Source organism: Sinocyclocheilus anshuiensis, unplaced genomic scaffold, assembly GCF_001515605.1.
Source record: "Sinocyclocheilus anshuiensis isolate Anshui unplaced genomic scaffold, SAMN03320099.WGS_v1.1 scaffold894, whole genome shotgun sequence".
NCBI lineage: Eukaryota > Metazoa > Chordata > Actinopteri > Cypriniformes > Cyprinidae > Sinocyclocheilus > Sinocyclocheilus anshuiensis.
In genome coordinates this window covers 440067-463173 of record NW_015536505.1, presented here as the reverse complement: position 1 = coordinate 463173, position 23107 = coordinate 440067, and the positions used below count along the sequence as shown (strand labels likewise).

The following is a 23107-nucleotide window of genomic DNA, read 5'->3' as shown; positions in this document are numbered from 1 at the left end:
CCGCTCTGTCTGTGCAGCACCTCTTCAAATCCAACGCGCCTATGGCCAATGGTTCAACGCGCCAAATGGTTCACCCAATTCGTTGAAAACGCGCATTAAGAAATGAAATGCCGCTGTGTGTTGCTCGGAGACGGAGACGAACAGTTCTGCTTTGTCTCTATATTTTCGTTGGCAAAATTGAGCAAAACAGACAACATTGTGTCTAAAATAACACAATATTAACTTCTTATTTATTGAACTGTTGTATAAGATCAGTATCACATTTGCGCTCGTGTGATATTGCAATTAACCAATTGCTCGTGTGATATTGCTTAACTAGGCCTAGGCTATATGATGTAAATATGAGACAAAAATTCAAAAATTCATTTTTGCCCCATATCTTGAATTTTGGGGACATTCTAACTATTCTCTAGGCTCCATCATGCAGTGATTTGTTGCGCTGCCTCATATTTGTCATCAATCAACTGTATGAAATGTCAGATGACCCACATAGGTCTGGGGCGGGGCAAGTGCGTTAAATGCGTTAATAATTTTAACGCGTGATTTTTCAGGGCGTAATTAATTAATCTAAATAACGCGTTAAAGCGTTAGCATGTGTTATGAATTACATTTTTTTAAAAGATTGTTCCTTTGTTATTGTAAACACTACATTTCACTGACTTACATCATGGATGAAGGCACCAGAATTTGTACTACATTAAACAAGAATGAATGAAAAAGCTAAAAATAAAATACAGTAAATAACAGCAGCTTTTTTTCTTTTTCTTCTTCTTCTTTCTTTCTTTATTTTTGCACGCCACACTCCAGAGATGCCCCGTGGGCAACTGAGAGAGAGAACAGAAAGAAACTTGAGTTGAGCTAAGTTGTGATATATGAAAATATATTATAAATCATTCATTTGGTGATTTTATTTGCTAATTATTAATTGCCAATTATACCTGAGTTACAAGCCTCACCCTTGATATTTATGTGTGCTCACTGAATGGGAGAAGTTAATGTCAGAGGCAAGTAATGATTTGTTAGAGCTTTTTTTCCCCCCAAGAAAGAATTATGCTGGTACAACCAGGGAACACTGTAATAAAATTTGAATGGGAGACCTGTCATTAAAATGTTAAATGGTAAACCTCTTCTTTGGAAGCAGTTTTTCAGTCTTTGCAACTAGGGGTGTGTTATCAGAATTTAAAATGAATATGAATTAGAATGAGATTTTTTCCCCCTTAAAATACAAGAACCTGTATTCACTGAAAAAAAGTAGTCTTACCTTAAGAAACTATTTCTACATAATCTAACCCTTACAAGTTAATTTAATTGGTGTAACCTAGTGTAGTCAAGTTGTTTCAGAGATTACTATAATTTGGACATTGTCACATTAAAAACATTTTCAGGTTACCTGTCCTTTTCTGTGGTTGTACATGTATTATTGTCCATTAATCCTTTGGAATTTTTGTTGCATTTTCATTTTTTTTTACTTCTATTCCCCATTAAGTTTGGTCTTGTTCCTTTAACATTATTGTCTAATTCTACAAAATGACACTTCTTTTTTTCACATTTTATCATATGATCATTTTATGATCTATGACACTGGTCAAACATTTGGAGGTTGATTAGCCTGGATTTCAGTCTATGGGGCTCAGGAATGCCACAAACAGGGTAGAAAAGGTCATTTGTTTCATGTTTCATGATGTGAAATACAAGTTAGATAAGGCAGAGGATCAAGCTGTGTCAAAAAATAACACTAACCACAAACTGCCCTGCATTTCCTAAAGCCCCTCTGACATGACACTGTAGACCGAGCCATAAAACCTAGCACATCACTCACTGTTCATCCACTGTACTCTATTAACACTCCTTAATACTGAACACCACACAAAACATCTGCTCTGCTTTGTTTTCACTTCAGTAGGTCTCACTAGAATGTCTAAGTACAGTCTAAACTTTAACCAGTTAGTCTGTGCGCTCTGCTAAAAATCTTTATGATGCACCATATGATCAGATGTCAGGTGATGAGGATGGTGCACTGCATGCGATGCTGAAAATGTTTGAATATTTTTCCTCCATGTAATGTAACTGCTACATTTTATGATGGCTCCATAGAAACGGCCACAATGAAAAGTACTTTTACAATAACATCAACAAAATGTCAGATTTCATGAACAGATTTCATGTTGTTTGCTCTCCACATCAGTGTGTTTCATGAATTATTGTGGCCGTTAAACACAGCTTGATCTAATATGGGGAAGCTAAAATAAAAACGTCAGAGCACTTCACAATTTATGTGTAATTGTGGTGACCTATAACTCAGACCTTGATCCTGTAGGCTAAGACTCCTTACAGACTTGCTAACATTTCAAAAACAAAGCACAGGGGTGTTCCCAGCATGCATTCCCTAAACATTGTTCATTTCTCTGCTTCTAAGCATTGTGAGCTGGGGGAGAGGCTCGGATGAAACAGGGGGTGCTCAGGCTCAGCGTACATTCTGTCCTGGCTGCCCCTCTCAAGGCTGGCTGGGGCGTGTGCTTCCACGCCGTCCGTTCAAGCAGGTGCCAGGCACGGTGAGAGGCTTCAGTCCTGTAGCGCTGACCCAAGACGCCCTCAGCCAGCCGTGATGGATTCTCTCCTCCTCCAGCTACCTCCTCTGGGCCAGCAGCGTGAGCTGTAATGGGCTGGAGCCTCACATTCCTATTTATCAGTATTTGCAGTAAATGCATACATGTGCACAAAAACAGCGAGATTAACACAGTGACCTGATGTAAGTTTATCCACTAAACCACAGAGGCTCTTTATAGAAAAGGAGTTGTCAAAAGTGTGTGCCATTTTATTAGCAGTCCCCCAAGGATTCACTTATTTACTTAGACTTGACATCAGACAGGCTAATGCTTTGGTTTAAACTACTGTAGAAGGAATAATAATGTTTTTCATTTCAGTTGTAAAGGATGTACCACTTTTTTAGGGTATTGCCAGGGGGATGCTATGATACTTTGTTTTTTAGCATGTTGCTAGCTGGTTGACGCTAAGTTAGTAGCACATGTAGTATGGAGCACGTATTTTCAGACACTAAACCAATGCAGTTGACACAGTTCTTTGAACACACACAGTACAGTCATCCACATGACTGTGGAATGCACAGGTCTTCTTCCTCCCTACATGCTGACTCATAATATACTCCTTCCTCTTGTGTTTTTGCCCACTCACTTGCATGGGCTTTTCCTCACAGTTATAGGCTGCTGTTACAGTAAACTTAGAGTCTATACACTGACCTTCCCAATGAACCAGCTGCTACTGTTTTAACCTCAGACTTCCCTCATAAATCCTACACCATGCTTCCTCTCAACCACCCAAATGTGGCCCCATGCGTGGCCCTTTATTGTTTCATCCAGTGTCCCCATCCTGCCATGCTTCATTTTACCTGAAATCAAAATATTCTCCAAGGCTGGGTTGGGCACTTTTACCTAAGAAGGGGTTTCTATCAAATGAGAGGTGATTTTGTTGTCCATATGTGTTCACGTGTCAAGTCAAAGGCTGCTGTGTGTTGTTTTCTTGACCGCAAAGTGAAAGTGGATGCCAGAACATTTCTTTTAAAGGCAATGACTTGGATAAACAACTTTAGAAAATTGAAGTGGAGCGAGTGATATTAAATTAATGGAGCATGCCCTGTTGAAAAAACCAGCATATGCTGGTTAGGTATGTTTTGACGCTGGGATGCTGGTTTAAGCTGGTCCTTTGCTGGTTTATGCTGGTCCTTTGCTGGTTTAAACTGGTCCTTTGCTGGTGTAAGCTGGTCCTTTGCTGGTTTATGCTGGTCCTTTGCTGGTTTAAACTGGTCCTTTGCTGGTGTAAGCTGGTCCTTTGCTGGTTTATGCTGGTCCTTTGCTGGTTTAAACTGGTCCTTTGCTGGTGTAAGCTGGTCCTTTGCTGGTTTATGCTGGTCCTTTTGCTGGTTTATGCTGGTCCTTTGCCAGCACATGACCAGCATAAACCAGCAAAAGGACCAGCATAAACCAGCAAAGGACCAGCTTAAACCAGCATCCCAGCGTTAGTTTCACTTTTTTCAGTGTATGCTGTTTTTTTTCAACAGGGTGGGAAACGTTCTGGGCAGATCATTTCTTCATGAGGTCTGTGCTGTACCTTTCACACTGTGAGACAATAGCTCTGTTTGAAATCCTAGTTCGCTGCCTACAGAGATAGCATTTTTAACTTATTTTAACTTATTCTTGTGAAGGCAATTCAAATAGAAATGCAATCCTAGAATTTACTATGTTAAAATTCAAAAATAAATCCAAGATGTCAATGTAAACATTTGGCTATACATATAAAAGAAAAGTATAAAAATAGTTATTTGTCATTAAAAACTCTTTTAGCTTTGTCTACAGAAAGCACTGTTAGCTTAGCAACATACTAATACCAAACTCACACATTAGCTGGACCAACCTGAAATATATTGTCTTTTAGTATTATAGACGATATGAAAAGTTTATGAGACCATACTTTTTATGTTCTGATTTGAAATATTTTATTGAAATAAGACTTTGGCAGTTTTCACCTTTTGGTTTTTTAGCAGGCAATTAAATGCTCATGTACAACAACATCAAATCGGTCACTTAAGACAAGGGTTTTAAAACAAAAATGTATATGCCAGAGACCCCCAAATATGATTATCCTCATCTGAGGGACCTCCATCCTAAGATTTAAAAGGCAGCTATTACTGTCTTTATGAAGACCTAATTTATACTGTGGAAATGTAATATTATATTATATATTATGTTTATTTATATTTTTGTATCTTTTTAGTTAAATCTTATTTTTTATTATTTATTTCTTTACAGTTGTTACATTGGTTTTCTCTAAACTTTTCCACAGACCCTTTAGCAGTTAGCACTCGCTTGCAGCCACAGTTTGAAAACCCTTGATTTATTAGCTCCCATGATGGTCAGGATGCTGCCTAAGAAGAAAGCTGCCTATATAGGCAATAGTCAACAAGGCACCTCACTAGGTTTTGCAACAGAGCTCATGTGTCTCCTTCTATCCGCTTGCTTATTCTCTTCAAATGAATACAAAATGTTTTCCTTTTGAGCTGAACAGTAAAGTATGTTATCACAGGCCTGCCCACGCAAGAGAAGAGAAAACAAATACAGATTCAAACCGTTTTCAAAAATGCTATCCCATTATGACTAAATTGTTTTAATGTTGTAGTTGTGTGCAAGAGTGATGGTGTGATTAATATGGTCAGTTCTCTTCTGACAGCTTTATGAAGTGCCTCAGTTACCACCATTTCAAGAGGTCATGGCCTCATGTAACACATGATCATTAGACTAATATCTTCCAACATGGAGAAATGTAGTATTGTTTTGTCTGATAAATTGTGAATGTTTTATATAATACATATATTATTATGGAGTTTAATTCCAGAAGGTTTTTTTCCCACAAATTCCCCAAGCTGTTTGCTGTCACGCAAACTATTTAGATAATAATGATTTTTACCTAATTTTAAAATCAAATAATAACACTAAAGCTAAATTAAAGTATATGTTTGTAGTAAAATATCAACCTTTAGGAGAAACTGGTCAGTTAGAGTTTTTAAAATGATCTGATAATCTAATTTTCAAGGAATTCAGACTCATGCCAGGCACATGTCAGACTTGTGTGTGTTTTTGGGGGAGCTTATATTGGAGGGAAGGCTTAAATGTTTAACGATCACACTGCAATGGCAATGTTTATATCACTAACACGATGCTATAACACTGCTGCTTGAGCTGTGTGTATGGTGAACAGTGAATTTGGTTCCATAAAATGTGTCTATGATTAAGAAAGTCAAAATCTTTTAAAGGGGCCATGACCTTTTTTTATTATTTTGTACTGTTCTCTGAGGTCCACTTATAATGTAATCAAAATGTTTACACCCAAAAACATAATAATTTAGAAGTAATAGGCTATTTTCTGTCCTGTTTTGACCCCCCTCATCTGAACGCTCTGTTTGAAGAGGCGTGGAGGATTGTAGACTCGGAAGTAAACACCCACTGCTGAATGGCTAACAGTTGTATATGTTTGACAGCCTACATCCAATTATGTTAAAAACGCATAAATACTCACTACATATCAAATGATCTGTAATAACAGACAAAGCAATAGTGACCACGTTATAAAAACAGTTACTCACACTGGTGCGACATTACTGTCGGATCCAATATATTCCGCACAGCAATCCGCTTGCTTATTCTCTTCAAATGAATACAAAATGTTTTCCTTTTGAGCTGAACAGTAAAGTATGTTATCACAGGCCTGCCCACGCAAGAGAAGAGAAAACAAATACAGATTCAAACCGTTTTCAAAAATGCTATCCCATTATGACTAAATTGTTTTAATGTTGTAGTTGTGTGCAAGAGTGATGGTGTGATTAATATGGTCAGTTCTCTTCTGACAGCTTTATGAAGTGCCTCAGTTACCACCATTTCAAGAGGTCATGGCCTCATGTAACACATGATCATTAGACTAATATCTTCCAACATGGAGAAATGTAGTATTGTTTTGTCTGATAAATTGTGAATGTTTTATATAATACATATATTATTATGGAGTTTAATTCCAGAAGGTTTTTTTCCCACAAATTCCCCAAGCTGTTTGCTGTCACGCAAACTATTTAGATAATAATGATTTTTACCTAATTTTAAAATCAAATAATAACACTAAAGCTAAATTAAAGTATATGTTTGTAGTAAAATATCAACCTTTAGGAGAAACTGGTCAGTTAGAGTTTTTAAAATGATCTGATAATCTAATTTTCAAGGAATTCAGACTCATGCCAGGCACATGTCAGACTTGTGTGTGTTTTTGGGGGAGCTTATATTGGAGGGAAGGCTTAAATGTTTAACGATCACACTGCAATGGCAATGTTTATATCACTAACACGATGCTATAACACTGCTGCTTGAGCTGTGTGTATGGTGAACAGTGAATTTGGTTCCATAAAATGTGTCTATGATTAAGAAAGTCAAAATCTTTTAAAGGGGCCATGACCTTTTTTTATTATTTTGTACTGTTCTCTGAGGTCCACTTATAATGTAATCAAAATGTTTACACCCAAAAACATAATAATTTAGAAGTAATAGGCTATTTTCTGTCCTGTTTTGACCCCCCTCATCTGAACGCTCTGTTTGAAGAGGCGTGGAGGATTGTAGACTCGGAAGTAAACACCCACTGCTGAATGGCTAACAGTTGTATATGTTTGACAGCCTACATCCAATTATGTTAAAAACGCATAAATACTCACTACATATCAAATGATCTGTAATAACAGACAAAGCAATAGTGACCACGTTATAAAAACAGTTACTCACACTGGTGCGACATTACTGTCGGATCCAATATATTCCGCACAGCATCGTCTTTTAGTTTCAATCTTTCTGAAAATCCTGTGTTGAATTGTACCTTGTTTGTAAATGAATCCGCGGTATAATGAAGTGAACAAAGGACCAAGTTCTTAATGATCTTCTTCTGCTGAGGCGGGGTTTAGCCACACTATTACATCATAAAGTGTCACATTCCACAACCTGTCATTTTGGCAGTTTGGCTTCAATATAAGCTGTTTTTAGACTAACGAGAAAGTTTTGAGTTCTGAAACGTACAGGATGTTTTTTATAGTACAATGACTTCTTATATGTCAAAATATCAAGAGAATTTTGATTTCTCAGTTCATAACCCCTTTAAAAATCAAGTTTTTCAAAAAAATTTTAGGTTCTTAGAAATGTACTTTTTGTATTCAGACTGGTTTTATATAGTTGAAAAACATGTATACCATTGTCAAAACTTTCAATTTAAAGGGATAGTTCACCCAAAAATGAAAATTATTTCATTAATTACTCACCCTCATGTCATTTCAAACCCGTAAGACCTTCGTTCATCTTCGGAACACAAATTAAGATATTTTTGATGGAATCTGAGAGCTGTCTGACCCTGCATAGACAGCAACGCAACTGAAATGTTCCCAAGTCCAGAAACGTAGCAAGGAGATCTGTAAAATAATCCATGTGACATCAGTGGTTCATCCACAATTATACAAAGCTGCGAGAATACCTTTTGTGCGCAAAAGAAAAAAAAAACGACTTTATTCAACAATTCGTCTCCTCCGCATCACCCTGGTGCCATTTTGGAGAATATCCGCTGGACGTAAACAACGTATGCTGTTCTGTGTCAGCTGCGTCACGCCGGATCTGTTTCCTATGTTGTTGTGATTTGATCTGAATGGAAACAGCGTATCCGTGTGGCACAGCTGACACAGAACAGCATACGTTGTTTACGTATTTAGTATGATATAAGAGAAAATGGACCTAATGCTCAAGGAGGAAAAAACACCTGAGTAAAAATATGCAATTTGGTGCAGTTGCTGATATTTACATGGCCAAAGATGAAATTCTGATAGCTTATGTTGTAAATCAATGAGATCAGTAACAATTTAGCAGACTACTTACTAAATTTGTATATAAATATCAGTTGTCAGTCATTATATGTCTTAGTAAGATGATTGTGACGAGAGGGGCGGGGCCGAGAGCCGTGGGAACGGAGCGAGGCCGGTGGAGGAAATGCTAATGCGTGACACCTGCGCCACTCACCGGTCTCGAGTCCCACGGAGGAGCTCCGGAAGGATAAAAGGAGGAGTGACGACAGTGTTGGAGGAGAGAGGACCAGGCCTGGATTTTATTTTGTGTTTTGGTTCTTTTTGTGCACGACAGTCGTCCGCGAGGGGTTGTCGCACTATTTTGTGTTTGTTTTATTATTAAAGTTTTCTTTAAATGTTCGCCGGTTCCCGCCTCCTTCTTCCCGTGACTACGAACGTTGTTACAATGATATTTAAATGCTTAGTTTAATGATAAAAGCTCTGTAGTTTTTATTGTGGGGGCAAAACATGTAACGGAATGAAATACATTGATGACTGAGAGATGCTTGAGTACAAATGAACTTTCCTCAAAAGCTTGAAGTATCATATTTGATACTGAAAAAAGTAGGGATAATCAAGTAAATGCTAAAATATCAAAGAAAAGAAATAAAAGTATTCTTACATTTCCTGTAAATATTTCACAGCAAAAAGCATGTGTATCACAACCTGGAGAGAGATGTTTTAGTATTATACGAAAAGGATTTTTACTTGCTAAAAAAGTATGAAGTACTAATCAGAAAACATGTAATATATTGTGTACAAGAGGTTTTTCCAGCAATTTGTTCAGCAATTTAGGACTTAGAAATCGTGTAATAAATATGATAAAGTAGGCTTTATAGAGTAAAAGTCATTGTATAAATGAATTGCATTTTCATGTGCATAATGGGTCACATCACTGACCCATTTGTTATAGCAAAAGTATCTGTACACACATTTCAATACTATCAATATTTTTCCAATATTGGTATCCACTCAACCCATCTCAGCTCAAAATGTGTCTTCAGCTGAAGTGGACTAATATAAATCTCTCCAGTTTGAGGGCCAGGCCTGACCTGTACTGTTGGCCCCCATGAGCCTTTGTTTGGCAGACGCTTCTGCTTCTCCTTTCATCCTCCCTTGAGATAAATCCCTTGATGGACCTTCTCAGCTCTGGTTGAAAGTGCAGTGCAGCCGTCATACATCACAGTGGAGCTGGTCCGTTTGATGTGGGGCTGCTGTGGCCCACGGGTGGGCTGGAGATGGACTTCCTCACAGTTCCCCCTTGAAACTTGCTCATCAATCCTGTGATCTGACCACAAATCTCCCTCTGCCCGGCCACCTCTGCCCTCTTGACCACAGAGAAGCAACAACAAGAACGCTCAGCGTCAGACTGTGTGACGTTAGGGCAGAAGCGGCTATCCGTCACTCCGATTAGGCTCCTGAAAGTATATAAATCATCACAAATTGGTATCTGATTAAAAACAACTTACATATATTTCTCACAATACTGGCTGATATCATGTGGCTCCTAATGTTCTTAGTCACTCCCAAAACAAATGTATTTATAAAAATAAACTTTAGTCACATCACATGAGTCACATTTTACTCCCTGAACCCAACTGATAAGAACAGACATACTGATAGTCCTGATAAATCACTTTCACTTTCAGTTCTGTCATGACAATTCTCGGAGGGATTGGCATGGTAACGTACATGACAATGTTAATGTATTTGGTCTTGGCGGAAAAGATCTGCTATATGCTGCTGCTGCGGCAGAGCAAGTACCAAGACTTGCTACTGCCAATACATTCACAACATGCTGCTGTGAGCATGTAAGAAATATTGCTGCTGCAAATATAACATACATTAAATAACCCCCCATATAGCGTGCATGAATCACCTCGTAGCAGATCTATACAGGTGGAGCTGGGGAAGATGGGGTTTTCTGAAGCAAGCTGCACTGCTACTGCAAGCACTAATCATATATTTGAATGTTGAGCAGTGAGCTCATTGGCTACCGATACAGGAGAGAACCAATCAGCTGTGCCATGTGACAATGATGTCATTAGGTCAGATTGAGTTAGACCTATCGGACTGCGCCATCTAGAGTTTCATGCCAGAACTCTGTATTTCCACAAGATTTCAGATATATTCCAGCTTCAACCATCGCCTGTCAGAAAACCATCAGCAATATTTTTTGTTCTTTTTCCTCCAATCAGCGTGAAGCAGTTGCCACACCGTGTGCATCATGACACACAATGAGGTGCCAAAATCACTTGAGGGGGAGGAAACCCCACACAAACACAGGAAGTGCTGCATTTCACACACAGGGACAGAGAGTCTGAGGTCTGTGCTCCGCTCCACTGATTTAGGGATAAGATTAACCTGGCAGAGAGTTACATTATTGTTGCTTGTGACAGCGTAGCCTCAAAAAACACTGTAAAAAGTTGTGTTATTTTGATGCATTATGAGACTGAGGAAGTAATAAAACAGCACAGAATGTGCAACCAACTGAGGATCTGTCAAATTAGGAGTGGAAAGTGAAAGTGGGTCTTGTTTATTGATGTTTAATTTTGATGCTTGACTTTGTCTATCCAACACAATGGTCTTTCCAACTTTTTTGTCCCCTGAAAACTATGGCTGATATGCAAAGATTCTGGCCAGAAAGAGAGAGAGAAATAAGAAAATCATTACTAAACAGCTTCCGTAGTGAAGGAGTTGCTTATGTATTTCCTCGCTTGAGTATCTGTCATTACGATAACGTGGTTAACTCAGCATGTTAGAATAATGTCATTGACCTGAGTGCTTCTGACCGAGGAAGGTTATCAGTGGGGAAGAATTCTGACCAGATGACAGAGCAAAGGGACCACCCACTGTTACTGGAGCATGGATGTTGTAGTCCACATTTACAAGAATCTCTTTCATTTAGTTGGCCAAATCAGTGGAAAATTATATAAGCAATATAATTTTTCATATACAGTATATATTTAGTATATTATAGGAGAAGTCTATATATATATATATATATATACATACAAATAGTTGAACAATCATTTTTAAAGTTGATCATGTTTAATGTACAGTATGTAGTATGTAAATATAAAAGTATTTCTTTTAGGTGCTATGATTTATATGTTTTTTTCTTCTTCACCATTTTAAATCGGCTTTTTGCCCTTCACTTAAGTTGTCGTGCAGTATGACAAATTTATTTTTTAAAGTACAAATTTTCCATGCAGTCCGTTTATACGGGCCCATAAAACTGTTTTAGATGGGAGTAACTATCCGACCATGTAACTAGCTGTGCACATGACATAAAAACCGCAATCTTCCCAATTTGCATCACACTCTTTTCACCTCATTTCCTTCATAAACGCCTCCTGTGAGCTAAGAAACTGATTGAGAAAGAATTCTAGAGTATCTGTTACGAACGGCAAATGAACTTGAATCTCAAATATTTCACCACTGGTTTATATCACCTCCCTCATTCATTTCATCACGGGACTCTATCTCACTCACTCGCACTATTTGCAGGGGGGTTCATATGAACGTTTAGGCTACACTCTGGCGCCTTCTAGTGAACATTTCGAAGAAATCATTTTTTAATCGCCACATAACATCCAGGCATATGCATATAACTTTATTAACCACTAGATAGCGCTGTGACTTTGAAAATTACTGCTATCAAACAGACAGTCTTAAAAACAACAACAACAACAACAACAACAACAAAAAAAGCCAGTATTTTTGTGCAACTAGAAAGTTAAAGTCAGTGAACGTTTGTTCTTGTCATAAATTGTGCCATCATGTGGAGTTTCCTCATTTCAGCTTAGGTACTTAAATTGGGTTGAAGAGGAATCCATTAACACTCAAACAGTGTTTTTATACTCATGTCACGTTCAGTAACTAAATCTATCCCGCTAGACAACCCACCTTACAATATTAGATATGTTTAGGAACATGGTTACCGAACCATACATTGGATGTGCACTTGTGTACTTCATTAGTCGACTATACTTAAGTGCACTTTTTAAAGGTGTAATCATTTTAAAAGTTGTAATAATTATGAAATAAATGTTTTTTTCTTAAAAGGAGCCTTTTAAACCATTATGTTTTAATAATCTTATGTCATACTTTCAAGAAGTACGTTTATTTTTGATGTATTGTCTAACCAAAGCACGTAAAGTAGGCCTACTTGATTATCATTTAACTGTTATTTGATATTACACTTAAAGTTAATATATCACTAGATTGCAACTTCATCATTACAAATTTAATTGTAATTACAAATATATTTACATACATGACATACACATTTCAATAGAAATTACATTAACCCTTGTGCGGTCTTCGGTCACTTTTGACTGAAGAATTTTACATTTTGAATTTTTAAAAATCGTAGCTTCACCAGAATGGTACGAAACTTGGTGACTTTTATGACACTTGGTATGTGAACACAAAAAAAATTGAGGGCATGGTTCGAAAAAGCTAAGAGGTCGTAAAAAAAAATAGTCACACTCATGATCTTTGGTCAAAAATGACCGACCATAGGAAATGATAGAACATTTTTGTGTGTACAATCTACAAATCCCCCACAATGCAGAAAAAAATTGCACAGCAATGAAGGGGTGAAACTTTAAAACATCTAGAGTGCAAAATCAACACACCAACTCACACATGCTTGTACACACACACACACACCTATGAACTGGTGTGACTGTCACACTGCAACTATGTAAAATAAAATCAATAATTCAACAATGCAGCAAAAAAAGTGGACAGCAAGGAAGGGGTTACACTCTAAAACATCAAGAGTGTAAAACAGATACATCCACTCACACTCACACACACACTTACTTACACACACTCACAGACACACACATACATAATTATACATACTCAAATGACCATAACCATATAGCCAAAATTAGTCAGAAGACTGAAATAAGAGGTTAAAATCAGATCAGACCCAGAAGGATTAAGCTCTGATAAAGCATTCCTGTTAATTTTTGTTACATTTTTATAGAATTGTAATGTTTTGTGTAACAAAATGCTTTCTGTGTTCAGGTTTGAATGTACAGTAGTAATAATAATGCAAAAACCTACACTTCAGATCAACATTTAAAACAAAACAAAAAAATATATATATATAAACCTTGACAAAAAGAAGTCTTTGAGAATGCCTTAATATACATTTAAGTCTTTGAGAATGCCTTATATACATTTAAATCCACAACCTAATAAAAGTAAACAATTATGTATAAAACAACAAGGGAATTCACAAGCCTCTCTATAGAGTCCTATACAGGAATCTAGTTGTTACAGTTACACAATTAAATTACAGATTTTTCTTTTTTCTTTTTGCTCTCACCAGGAGGTGCTATTCTGCCTTCAAACACTGGATTTTAAAGGCCTAGTCTCTATTTTAATCTAAAATACTGCATTAATTGAAAAATAATTGTAAAAAATTAGGAAAAAAAAGTTTGTACTATTTTCCAATGGGAAAATTTGATAATAATTATTGCATACATATTAATTAGTACCATAAAATTATCTCAAAATACAAAATAAAAAATAGTATTGAACAAAAATATATTAGAAAAAGAGTTTTGACCACGAAGACCATGACTGTGACTCCCAAATGATGAGTATTTTTTGTTTACCAATGCTTGTCAGTACATTATTCGCCAGTATCTTTAACCATATTTCAACAACAGAATTTCACTTAGAATACTATAGAATTACATATAGATGTACTTAAGGGTAGCTACATCGTTATTTGCCCAGTCAAATGTAATAAATGTTTAAAAGTCTTAAGAGGGGAGCAAGCTTGGCGTGAATTGAAACTTTATTTGATCACACAATAACGATATCTAATAGGACATCAATATCTCGTGCTACCTTGTACCGTTCGTACCTAAAATGTTTACTTTTACGTAACTTTAATGTCCTGTCCAAGTAGCCCAGAAGGGCGGAACAAAAATGAAGGCAGAGGGTAAAAACACGCAGGCTGTGTTTCAAAACGTAGCGAGCCGAGACAGCATTTTTAGCATCGAGGGCGTGCTCAGAACCCGACGTTCAGCTAAAAGAACTAAACCACTCTCAGAAACGCTGCCTAGAATTTTGAACTCACTTCCAAAAGCGCTGAAAATGCTGTCTAGTTAGGCGACTCACTAAGTTTTGGCACACCGCCCCATTCTCATGCCTCCCCATTGGTCAGACTAAAGTCCCTGCTGCCAGAATACTGCACACACGTGACCCAGCTTTTCTGTACACACACACACACACACACACACACACAGTAAAACACAGCAGGCATTTAAAAGCCAACGCCATGGCTCTTTGACCAGCAAATTCACCCCACATCCAAACAATCACTATGAACCCTCTCCGTTGACAAACACGCACTATCCCACGCGTAATGGCGAGCGCGCTGCAGATGAAGCCCTCCGGTCTGGAGCACACACGGAAGCGCGTAATAGATCCACGACGGAGACGAGCTGCACTCTCATTCCTCAGCAACATCTCTCTGGACGGACGACCCGTGCAGGATGACGGGGAAAATCAGACCGAGGATGAGGATAGCTCTAGGACTAGACAGAGCCTGGTTTCTGCAGTGGGCCAGCAGGCATTGGCCGCAGCAGCGAGCCAGGCTCTCAGCAGTGCCCGAGCTGCTGGTTTCCTGGCAGGGATCACGGGTCCCAACGCGGCCGCCGCTGCTGCAGCTGCTCCTCCTCCTCCAGCGTGCGGAGCGGATGCGGAGGAGGATGTGTGCGGCTCTCAGGTGCTCCAGTCCGTGTTCAGCTCCCCCTTTTCAGCAGTGCCGCCGGCTACGAGAGGGAGACTTCAGACGTACACTCAGGGAATCCTGCCTGTGTCCTACCCCAGGCAGTCCAGCCAGAACTACTGCTGTCTAGATGGAGGGCAGATAGCCAACTCTGCCCTGGAACTGCAGAGATCCAGGTAACCTTATGCACTGAGATGAGGTCAGGTCATTAATTATAACAGTAATATAGTATAGTAATATAGTAAGGTGCTCCACGAATTATTAACATGCAAGTTGTTCATTTGTGTTATTGCATATGCAAATACACCAACAAATCTATTAAACTAAGCACACTTGTAGGATTACATTGGTGTTGACGGGTATAAATAATTTTAATCAAGTGCTTTTAACCAACTAATATCAGGGTGATTTTTAGATGTATGAAATCACTTCTCTAGTTAACTTACATGTTAGTAGAATAACCACAATAAATGAGTACTATCAATTTGGGTTGATATTTAGTATATTTAATAGAATTACATTAATGCATTTTGGGGTGTAAGTGTCCAAATAGTTTTGGGGGGCCCGTGTCTGTTTTTGTATTACACACAGTTCTTTAAAGGGGTCATATGATGCTGCTAAAAAGAACATTATTTTGTGTATTTGGTGTAATTAAATGTGTTTATGCGGTTGAAAGTTAAAAAAACACATTATTTTCCACATAGCCTTCTTTCTTGGCGTGAACATTTGGGCGGCGTTATGCAAATCTTCCCACACAATGACGTAGGTATGTTGGGGCGTGTTAGAACGAGGTGTTTTAGGTAGGTGTGGCTGACTCTTAACTTTTATAAAGAATATCTCTTTGGATTTGAGACTTTAGTCTTTGCAACTTTACAGATCTTCTTTATGCACCAAGAGCTTGTAACACTCCAAAGAGAAAGGAAAAATTGAAATCGCATCATATGACCCCTTTAATAATGTAAAATAGCAATACACCAGCTAAGTACTACATTTGCAATTACACTGTAAAATGAATACTCTAATGTAAAGACACTTATGACAATTTTCAAACTTAATAAATCCAGACAGTACACAGAAATACTGTACATCAAAATGTCTGTGTACAGTAATTGGTTCCACTTTATATTAGGTGTCTTTATGGACTTATAGGTGAGTTGTTGGATTAATTGTTTGATACAGTATACTATTTGTGTTAATGTTGTATTGCAAAAGTGTTTCACAATGTAGCTGTTGAGGTGGGATACAGGTGTATTCTGAGGAATACACATTATAGAAGCTGTGAAGTGAGGGATTACCTAGACTTTATTGAAATGGGAGATTAGCTGCCATTGAACTAATGGCCCCATTAGACACATTAAACACAATCCCTGAAAAAACAAATCAATAAACTCCATTCAGACTTTTCTACAGCACATCATTCATTAATATCCTAAGTGACCTGCATTCTGAGAATACTGTCGGTGACACAGTTTGCATGGGTGAATTTCTCAGTTCTCCTAATGTGTGTGTGTGTGCTAACCAAACATTTTATTAAGAATTTAAATATCTTTACATTTAATGTCAGAAAACTTTTTTAATTTCATCACTAATGGTTTTGATTAAAGGGGTCCTATTATGCTTTTTCACTTTTTGAATTGTAGTCAGTGTGTAGTGTGTATGTTTGGGCATAAAAAATATCTTCAAACTTGCAAATCTCAAAGTCCACTCCAAAGGGATATAATTCGTTTTTAAAAAATCCCTTTACAAGAACTACAAAAAAAAAAAAACATTATTTTTCACATAATTTACCTTTATTCCACAGCTCTGTCCCTTCTCTGAGAAATGGACTGATCTTTTCCTGTTTTTATGAAGCCCCGACCTCAGAAATAGGCGATGGGCTCTGATTGGTTAGCTAGCCCGGTGTGGTGTGATTGGCTTAACCGCCTCTAGTGCACGTCTGAACGTCCCCTCCCTCACCTCAGCGGCATGTTATAATGTTAGAATTAAAGAACAATAAAAATAATACATATGCACTTATCTGTACATAGTAAATGCAGTTATTTTTAAGCGGTTGACATCCTATCTAAAACGTGATTTAGCCAAAAAAAAAACAATAATATGTCTTGCAATATCCGTGCGTGCAAAGGTTCTGCGCGATCCTCTTATATGGGTCAATATTGACGCCATCCTTAACTAAACCGGAGCAGACGGAACTTGCTGCTATGGCAAGGGGCGTGGCAGTACTGAAACACCGTCTAAGCTATTTGCCAATCACAACGCACTGGGACAGCTAACCAATCACATCACATTTCGTTTTTCGGAAGGCGGGCGTTCATCAAACCCAGAACTAATCGAGCCGTTTGTGCCAGGGTGGGGAGAAAGGTATTGTAATAATGTAAATTATGTAAAAAATTATGCGTTTTTCGAACCACCAAGCATGAGAAGCATGTTCTAGTACACCCCCAAAACAAATTCAAGATTTAATCCTTTTTCTCCTTGGCAGCATTTAAATAAATATTTACTCATATTCAGAACTGTTAAGATGTAAAAATCTACTAATATGGCCCTTAAAACTCTTCAAACCTCTGAAGGAAAACACACAGCAGCCAGTATCTCTAAAGTACCAGGATGATCATATATTAAGCATGGTCATAGTGACAACTGTGTCTAATCAGAGATGAGCAGGTGGCAGCAGTGAAGTGTCTGCCAGGCACATTAGTATCAATTCCAACCAACATAACCACAACATTTCAATCTCAGCCAAACAACCACAGCACTGGTGTCTGTTGCTCTAACTGTTGCTTTAGAGGCATGCAATGCACAACCAAATCTACTGTCATGAATGTTCAGGTTACAGAATCTTTTACTTTCTCTTTCTAGAATGCATCACACACACACACACACATCTTACGCACCTGTTTTGTGTGCTTTAATGTGAACATGCTGTAATATGAGACACCATGCATGCAAGTTGGATGTCCTTTGTTCAGTTACTTTGTTTTGGAGCCAGAGAGACAGCAGAGAATGTTTTTGTGAATATAGATACTATGCAATATTGCACTGTGTTCTTTGGTGTTTGTAAAGGAGAGAGTGAACCAAAATGGACCTACAACATATTATAGAAAAATTATATTATGCACAACTGTTTTCTCATGACAGTAACTGTTTTAGTACTTCATTGTGGTACTAACAGGCACTGGACTAAACCTAATTCTTCCTTAATTTCACAGTAATTCGTATGTGTCTCCTGTTGGTTTAGTTGTGCAAGGTACTAAAAGATGGGTCAACAAGAAAAAAATACACTTTTTTCATTTAACTTCAAGATGATTTGCCATATGTCAGTAAGCCGTATTTTTTGTGAGGACAACGGTATTGTTACTGATTTTGATAAATCACACACGTGTGTTCTTAAAGGCGAAGTGTGTCATTTTTGAGCTACCAAAAAAGAATGGTAAAAATAATGATTGTTTTTAAACCGGTTTTCCAAAATACTCCCCTTGTTTACCATTGGTTGATCTAAATGGGTAGTCCCACCGCCAAACTCACTTCATTACTTGAGTGTGTTTACACAGGAATCAAGCTACATATAGCTGACATCCACTGTAAAAAAAAAAAAAAAAATTTTTAAAGGGGTCATGAACTGCCCTTTATTATTATTATTATTTCTTGCTGTTCTCTGAGGTTTCTGAAAATCCTGTGTTGAATTGTGCCTTGTTTGTAAACGAATCCGGTATAATGAAGTGAACAAAGGACCAAATTCTTACTGACACGGTCTGGATCTTCATTAAAAATAAAGATCATCAAAAACAGCCTTTCCTAGCACTTGTCACTTACTGATTGTTTGGAATTATAAATATGAGCGTAGTTGGTCTGTTAATATCACATGCACTTTTTTGTTTGTTGTTTTTTTTTAGTTTATTACTCAGATGCAGGCAGTGCGCTGCACGAGACAAAAAAGTAATATAGCCAAAACAACCGCATAGCCGCTCTTTAGTGTAGATGCATGTTGATTTTATCAGACGATGCCGCGATTATAAATGAGAGTGACTCCTGGTTAACATGTATTAAAAGGGGTCGTGTTTAGTCACCATTTAGTGTGGTATGTTTTGACAATATTCACTCATCATGACAGTAAAATAGGGCATTCTAAGCCAATATACTGCAGTATTTCCTCACTCAATCAGTAGAAAATATGGTTAATGCATGAAAAAGAAAATACCGTCATGTACCGTGAAACCGGTATAATTTTGAAAAATACAGTGATATAAATTTTTCGTCATACCGCCCAGCACTACTTACAAGTACAATGACCTCTTATATGGAATTTTGATTTCTTAGTTCATGACCCCTTTAATAGACTGTAAAAATGCTGTGCTAAAAAGCTGTTGGTTAATGGTAAGTTCCCTTATATGCGATGAAAAACTGTAATAATTCTAACGGGTCGTTTTACAGTAAAGTAAATGTACAGTTTTTTAATGAAAAAAGTAATCTTAAAATTTACAGTGGAAAAAAATGTACATTGACATTTGGCAGAAAATCCTGAAATAACTGTTTCTTTTCTTTATCAGTTAATTACATTAGGTTTGTTACAACTTATGTTGTTAAATCAATGTTTATTGTATTAATTTAGTGTCATATGTATTACCATGATGGTGGTTTTGTATTTGTGTGCATGACCCTGTGCAACTTTGTTATTTACCTCAGTTTGTGGAAAAGCTAATTGTGATGAGCTTTGATTATACATCACTTGTGTTTTTTTTTTGGTGATATAAAGGCACAAAATGATATTAGTACTTCAGTAGCTTGGTATATTAACATTATGTCAGTTAATGAAAAATATGTTGTTTTTTTTGTAACTGTAAATTCAATCTGTGAAAGCTAAAATGTTGCTACCTTATTTTTAAAGGTGAAGTTCTGGCAACTACAGCTGCTGTTTTTTACCATCAATTTGTGTTTTTTTTTGTTTTTTTTTATAAATAGTCGAGAAAGTATCTTAACATTACATATTTGAGCTTTAAACAGTGTAGGACTTGTACTAAATGGGCAGTTGATAGAAACAAAAAACACAGGTTCCAGGCAAGGATGCCCAGTTTTTGCCCGGACTCCCTTCCCCCCTTCTTCCTCCACTCCCTGCCTCTGACTTCCACTTCCTCTCCCAGACTCCCTCCTGCATGGGCTGCCACTTTTCACCAGGAAGACCAAAACCTTTAGATGCTCTGCCAAGAGCAGTCTGTGAAGAGAGACTGTGCATAGTAGTTCTGTCATGTGCTGGCACATGCCTCCAAAAACATATTTGTACTCAAACACACACTATACGATCCTGTTCTTCAGGGCCTTCTGTTAAGCTACAGTCTGAATCGATTGGGCGGCCCAGACAAAAGCATGATTGCAGCCCTGTCAGGTCTAACTGTGTGAAGAGTGTGGTTGTTATGTAATTCCTGAATTCTAATGGGTGGCTTTACATCTGTGCAAATAGCCTGTATCTTTCTGGTGCCGACTTTAATCTTGCCTCACAATTGCAAAAGTCCTCCGAGACAACTAAGTAGAGGGTTTTAAAAATTAAATACTGCATTCCGTTTTACTGTGTGGAAAAAAAGTAACTGTATCATACTGTGTTATGTAAAATAAGTGTTAAATAGTTTCCATTATGGGGATTAGTGTTCTGTAGCCTTTGGTTGGGAATGTGGACCTAATTTACTTTTAATTAGTTTTATCCCAACTAGTGTAACTATGTTACAGAGCACAATTTGTTACAAGGCTTGAAGAAAATGGTTTTAGTGATTAATCTTGATCAACAGGCATCATTTTAGATAAAAAATAAACTTTGACAGCAAAATGGCACCAAATAATATAATAAAAGCGCGTGGCACAATTTTTTAATTATTTAAAAGATTACTTTAAAGTAGGGCATAACTAATCATTGTGTTCATATCATTTCTTGCTCCTGTTCGTTATGAAGTAAATTGTAGAACTACTACTGCAAAAAGTTACTGTTAAAGTATGGCAACTAATAGCCAGAAATACACTGTAAATTTATTTTAGAGTACATGAATGGGACAGAGAGAAAAAACAACAACCGTGAACATTATTTATATGATGTACTTTGTCCTATAGATCCTTTTTCCACATATTGTGATATGATTTTTAAGCTTTGCACCTTATTTATTCTTAGCACAACATTGACATTTCCTCCAGACTCATTATTGGATATGTTCCATAACCATTGAAACAAGCCATGTTTTGTATGGACCATATGCTTTTCCTTTATATTGTGAGTTTAGCTGTCATTGCTGAGAGATTACGCTGACATTTTTTTTCCCAGTGAAATAAATTAAGTCAGGAGAAGGTTTTAAACCAAACCTTAAAACCAGTATTGGATGTGGCAGGAATTGCAATCAGGCAAATTCTTGCTAAGATGTGATTAAAAAAAAAAAGGGGCTGCTGTGACTTGTTGCTCTGTTTTTATCCTGAGACTTTTCAGGAACAAAGGACTTTTATAGGATTAGATCCCACCGGTTACTTAAAACAATGAAAGGTGGTATTTTAAGGATTGAGGTAAAGGAAATGTTGTGTAATGGCAAGCAGATGTGACAGGAATAAAGGATGGCATGTATGTGGATACATAGGGTGGAAAATGCCATAAAATGAGATTCAGCTGCTCTTACAAGTCAAGTTCAAGTTCATAAACGAGTACCATTCCAATGATGTAAACCGTAATCACCCAGAACACACTGCTCTGTTTTTCATTCACTCCTGTTAGATCAAAGTTTCAGACAGCTTTTGAAATTGAGCTCCCTGTAAGAGCAAAATTCAGCACAGTAGTTTTGTGATGTTTTAGTAATGAAATAACACAAAAGGCCAGAAACACACATAAGTACGCAATTACTTAGATAAGTAGTTTAACTTGTTGATATTTTACTAACGTGATGCTAGTTGAACTCAAAAGAAAAACTAGTTCCATCCCAAATGATGTACTAGACACTGTGCACTAATCAATAACATGTATAACAATATTTACTTTGTTGTAAATTACATTTAAAATGCACCTGATGTGCTGCTGCTGTTTTTAATACATTTATCTTCCATTTCGTCAGGGAAGATGCGACTTTGAGCTTTCATAGCTTGAAGCATTGCATTCTAGTATTAACATAGAGTATGTTTTGGGCCAATTTGTTCATAAAGAATGACACAAAACCAACAGCAGTTCTATTACACTGGAGGGAAGTTTATCTTAGGTTGTCGTGTAGCGTAAGTTTATGGTGTTGTTGTGGGCAGCCTGTGCAGGATATGGTGCTCTCTGGTGTGATTTTATGAATTGAAGTGTGGAGGCTTGGGCTTATGAAGTTTAGTTGATAGCTGGGACAGACCGTGAAAGACATAAACGTCCTGTGAGCATTGAGGCTCACCTTACAGTAGGGATGCAGCGATTAACCGGTTTCACGATTAACCGCACTTTAAAACGGCACGGTTAATTAATCGTAAATGCTCGGCTACACCGAGTGTTTCTGTTGCACAGAACGTAACTGTTGCAACTTGCGCAAAACGAAAACAAAGTTACACTTGCGGTGCGCCAACTTAAAATGCCGTGCTTATCAGAGACACGGAGGCTACTCACAGTAGATGAACTATGACAGAGGAACCAGACAGCGATCCTTTATTTCCACCAGAGAAATGACAAGTCGATAGTGTGGGGCTATTTTGGGTACACCAAGAATGACATTTAAATATTGCCGTAAAAAACTACCGCTAAAGAGCGAATACACGGCTTTAAACTATTTTAATGCACGGCGTGAAGGCAAGACTGACGTGAAGCTACGGCTCGTTAGCTCAGCATTCTGCCCGCTTCAGATCAGACAGAGATGAAATAATGAGGTAAGATCACATTTATTTGAATTAATTAATTATAACATTTAGCTACTTGAATTAATTATTCGATC

At 37.5% G+C, this 23107-nt stretch overlaps 1 protein-coding gene across 3 annotated transcripts in view; it reads left to right on the top strand.

The window, feature by feature from the left end:
- The first annotated feature begins 14562 nt into the window (after positions 1–14562).
- Positions 14563–23107, top strand: part of LOC107691165 (CDK5 and ABL1 enzyme substrate 1-like) — a 26891-nt gene continuing 18346 nt past the window's right edge. For all 3 annotated transcript variants that reach the window (XM_016489671.1, XM_016489664.1, XM_016489657.1), the window contains exon 1: positions 14563–15367. In XM_016489671.1, coding sequence (XP_016345157.1) covers positions 14826–15367 — 542 coding nt within the window. In that variant the 5' untranslated portion in view covers positions 14563–14825. The remainder of the gene's footprint in view (positions 15368–23107) is intronic.